Source organism: Notothenia coriiceps, unplaced genomic scaffold, assembly GCF_000735185.1.
Source record: "Notothenia coriiceps isolate Sejong01 unplaced genomic scaffold, NC01 NC01_scaffold00023904, whole genome shotgun sequence".
NCBI classification, from domain to species: Eukaryota; Metazoa; Chordata; class Actinopteri; order Perciformes; family Nototheniidae; genus Notothenia; species Notothenia coriiceps.
The window spans coordinates 1-4250 of record NW_011356605.1 but is presented as its reverse complement, the minus strand read 5'-3'; the positions used below and the strand labels follow the sequence as shown (position 1 = coordinate 4250).

At 38.4% G+C, this 4250-nt stretch overlaps 1 protein-coding gene and 1 long non-coding RNA gene across 2 annotated transcripts; both read left to right on the top strand.

Annotated features, from left to right (window-relative positions):
* The first annotated feature begins 483 nt into the window (after nucleotides 1–483).
* On the top strand, nucleotides 484–965 carry LOC104954797 (uncharacterized). The gene is made up of 2 exons (XR_799387.1): nucleotides 484–678; nucleotides 773–965. It is a non-coding gene; the product is annotated as an uncharacterized lncRNA (long non-coding RNA).
* A 1925-nt stretch (nucleotides 966–2890) lies between these two features.
* LOC104954798 (60S ribosomal protein L6) lies at nucleotides 2891–3322 on the top strand (the record flags this gene model as incomplete). Its single annotated transcript, XM_074112257.1, is given in 3 exon segments — nucleotides 2891–2993; nucleotides 2996–3099; nucleotides 3189–3322. Coding segments are annotated over 3 exon segments (321 nt in total), but the record flags the coding sequence as incomplete, so codon positions are not given.
* Nucleotides 3323–4250: the final 928 nt, after the last annotated feature.

The following is a 4250-nucleotide window of genomic DNA, read 5'->3' as shown; positions in this document are numbered from 1 at the left end:
AAGCACCAATACAGTAATCTAAGGAAATCCATCATGACAAGTTAAAGTGCTGCACTAGTTTAGAACTATGAAAGTACAGAAGTATTATAAGCAAATTATACTTCAAGTACTCGCTCCCAAAGAGATGCGTATCCTGTCACAGATATATTATTTTATTTAGCCTTATCAGATTGTTAATAATAATTCACTAAAGTTGCTTTGGTGTAGCTGATAATGTCTCTTAGATCTTTAAAGGTGCTCAGAGTAGACACTGCTTTTTTGTAAGGAGTCACAAGCCAAAAACATTTTTAAAAAACAATTAAATCTTTCACAATTTATTGGAATTTTAGGTTTATTATACGTTTCAATAAAAAAGAATCCAACTCAATGAATAAAGGTAAATAAAGGAAATACCAAATTAATGTAACTTCAAATTGTACTTGAGTTATAATAATAGTTGCCTTCCAAAACTGCCTTTTTATATGTGTTTTGATTGATTCAGCTACAACACATTTGTGTCATTGGTGACTTTTGTTTCGCACAGGTGAACGAGGCTTTTGGCGCTCAGTACCTGGCTGTTGCTAAGGCTCTCGGACTGGATCCAGCAAAAACCAACGTTAACGGTGGAGCTATTGCCATTGGGCATCCTCTTGGTGCCTCTGGAGCACGTATCACTGCCCACCTGGTTCATGAGCTCAGGTAATTTTATCGTTTGATTAAATGAATGTACATTATATCAGGCGAAGGTTGCACATTGAGGAGCATTGAATATTGAACTTTGTTGTTCCTACAGGCGACGAGGAGGCAAGTACGCCGTTGGTTCTGCCTGCATCGGTGGAGGTCAAGGCATCGCCATCATCCTGGAAAAGTACTGAACGAAGCAGCTGCCAGTTTCAGAGGAATGCTGTAGAAGAATGTCTTTTGCCACCGTCCACTCAAATATAATAAAACACAGTTGACACATGCTAAAAATAAATCAAACAAAACATCTTACATTAGGTACTGTGAAATGACAAATGTTAACATGAGGCACTGCTGCACAGCTTTTACCCTGGAACACAAAGATCAACATTCTTTTTTATTTTGCTAAGCATTATAACTCCTTACGTTCTATTCATACAAAAACACTATAATAAATGTTTCAGTCCATTGTTGCCTTGGAAGCCATGTGAAGATGAAGAACAAACTCATGTTTCTGTGATTGTATTACCAGACTGCAAGAGACTGTGTGTGTAAATGTGTCACAGAGCTAGATCACATTCACAAGTGTAGCATATTATTAACTCCATAAAGAACAGTCTGTATTGGGTTACAGTAAGGAATCTGAACCCTGGTGTTTGCCTTTATTATGTTTTCGATCTCCATTATCAGGGACCAGATGTTCCAGTAAATATGTCTGACCTGCGAGGGCTCCAACAGAAACTGATTTTGTATGTCTGTGTCAAATATTCTCAATAAATAACATTTTCAAAAACTAAAGTTGAATTGTGTTTTTCAAGTGTTTTTTTCTAGATGAGCAGGGATTAACATGAGACAAACAGAAAAAACGTACTTTGGTTTTAAAGCTTGTTTTTTAATAACATATTTTCAATTGCAGTAAAATGTTGTTTCTTGCAATACATAAGATTAAAATTCATTATGAAAAACTGAACACATATACCCATGGAGAAAGGATTACTACAGTGGTTTTTGACATCAGACATGTATGTAGGCTTTCTAATTGTAGTGACTTACTCATAAATACAAAGAAGCTTAAACCCTTTTTTTTTTAAAGTAGACAAAAGTCTGGAATTTAGATGTTACTTATAGCAAGTACAGTTTGAAAAAACAAATAACAGAAAACATAACATGTGCTTCAGACTATGTTTTTTATTTAAGGCTCTGCACTTAGTAGAATTGTTTTTGGATCACTTCAAAAAACAAGATAAGATAATAAATAAATAACAATACTCCTACAGCTAATAATCTCCAATATCAAACTTGATTCCATCATACAGTCAGCATAAATGTTTCTACAAGCTCTATAAAAGCATTAAATGTTCATGTTCAGTGAGAATAATCGGGAAATATATTTAGGACTACAAAGACCATCCTTTTAACGCGACGCAATTACGTAAACGTCATCGTTCAGCGTCGTTATATACGTCACATCCCCGGATGACGGTCTTTTTTTCATAGCAAAGGTAAGACTGCCTTGCCTTCGTGGTTCTGTTGAAATAAAATCTGTTTGCATCTGTGTTACAGAATTAAACAATCAGTCTCTAAATATCAGGATACGACTCTTTGTACTATAACGATGCGGTAGACATGGTTATTTTTGCGATTCGTCCGTCATATTTCTGTAATAATGAACAGTTTGGTGTATATGCAGACCTAGGCCGCCGGCTAGGCTATAACGTTAGCTAGCGGACTAATAGAAACGTGTGGTCCTTCGTTAGTCGGTCGTACCGACAAACTAAATAATTCCGCTGACACATGAGATGCATTTTATAACATTACATTGTCAGTTTTAAGAACGCAAGTGGCTGTCTAGCGACCATACGACTCTTCTTCTAATGTTGCTATTGCTAGCTAACGTTACATGCCTGTAGTGCATAGGCGAAGGCTGTGGTGTGTAGCTACCAGCCAAGCACGTTTAGTAATCATCTGCTGTATTGCCGGGATGTTTTCTTGTGTTAAGCAACTTATTGCATATTTCAATATTTGTTTCTGCTGCTCCAAAAGCGTTGTCATTTTAAACTGGACACATTTTCTTATAGGCTGTAGAATTGCTACAGTGTTAGCCTTCTGTCAGGTTGATGAATACCAAAATCATAGTACTTATAAACTGTGTGCAGCAGACTTTCCAACCATAGCTGGAATACTGTTTGGAGTCTAGAAGATTATTTAAAAATAAACCATGTACAAATGAATTCATTTGATAGTGGACACCACATACTTCTGGTTTACTAACCTTTTTCCTTTTTATGTCAGATGGCAGACGGAGACAAAAAGACTCCCAAGAGGAAGCACGGGAGCCGGAACCCGGTCCTGGCCCGGGGTATCGGCCGTTACTCCCGGTCAGCTATGTATGCCCGCAGGGCCATGTACAAGAGGAAGAGCAAGATCACTGAGACCAAGGTGAGGGCAGATATGTGACACCATGTAAAATAGAAGATAAAACCATACCCTTGACTCTTGTATTGATGACAATTTGTTTTTTGTTTCAGGTGGAGAAAAAGATTAGGGAGAGACCCAAGGCAACTATTGTCAAGACAGTTGGAGGAGACAAGAATGGAGGCACTCGTGTTGTCAAGCAGCACAAGATGGTGAGCAAAGTGTAATTTCTTGTTTTTAACCATGAGTTTATTTTGTTATTAAGATCAGAATTAACTCCCATCATATACTTGACTAAATATCTCTATTCAAGTATTTGAGAGCACAATTGGTGGCCAGTTTAAAATATCAGGGGCAGTGGGTCAATTAAATTCCCCTTACAACTTTCATATAAGCCGATAAAGCAACAGGGACACTTGGGTTCCACAGGGCTATGAGTTCAATTAAATGTACTTGTTTTTTTGTATGGACATGTCTTCCACTATATTTTTTTTTTGCAAACCTCAATTTAAATTGGTACCCGGGGCCATCTAGTATTTAGCTCGGGCAATGAGGCCTCACCTGCTGGTTGCCCGATCGGGCAATCTATTATGCCAGTATCATGCAGCTCGCGGATCCAGTAATGAGTGACCCGACAGTAAAACTAAACATATCTATAACTAGTTTAGGTAGTTTGAGAGGTAATTAAAATAGCTACGAGTGATATTCTAACCTGAAGTGTGTGTTTTGTCCGCTCACCGCTGCATGTGATCATGCAGAGCTGCGTGTCGACTCGTCAGCAGCATCTGATCTCTCTCTCCCGTCAGATTAGACTTCACTCGCGTTTATGTCCATATCGATCAGATCCAGCTAGTTTTAGCTAATGATAGGACTACCTGCTTATTAAAAGACACCTAAACAATAAGTGTCGCTATGCAACCGGGTGAGGCCACAAAGTATAGCGCAGCATCATGCATTTGTTTACATGCTCACCGGAGCCCCGAGGCATTACCAACAGATCAACGCACAATCAACCCAGACAGGACATCTCTTTCTCCACATTACGTGTTAGACATTAGAATTGACTATTTTTCTTGTCTGTCACATACTCTTCTTGTCTGTCACATAAGTGGCGCAACTGAAGCGGTATTGCGCTAAAGGGAAATTATTTTGACTGGACATTTTGACCAGCCGGC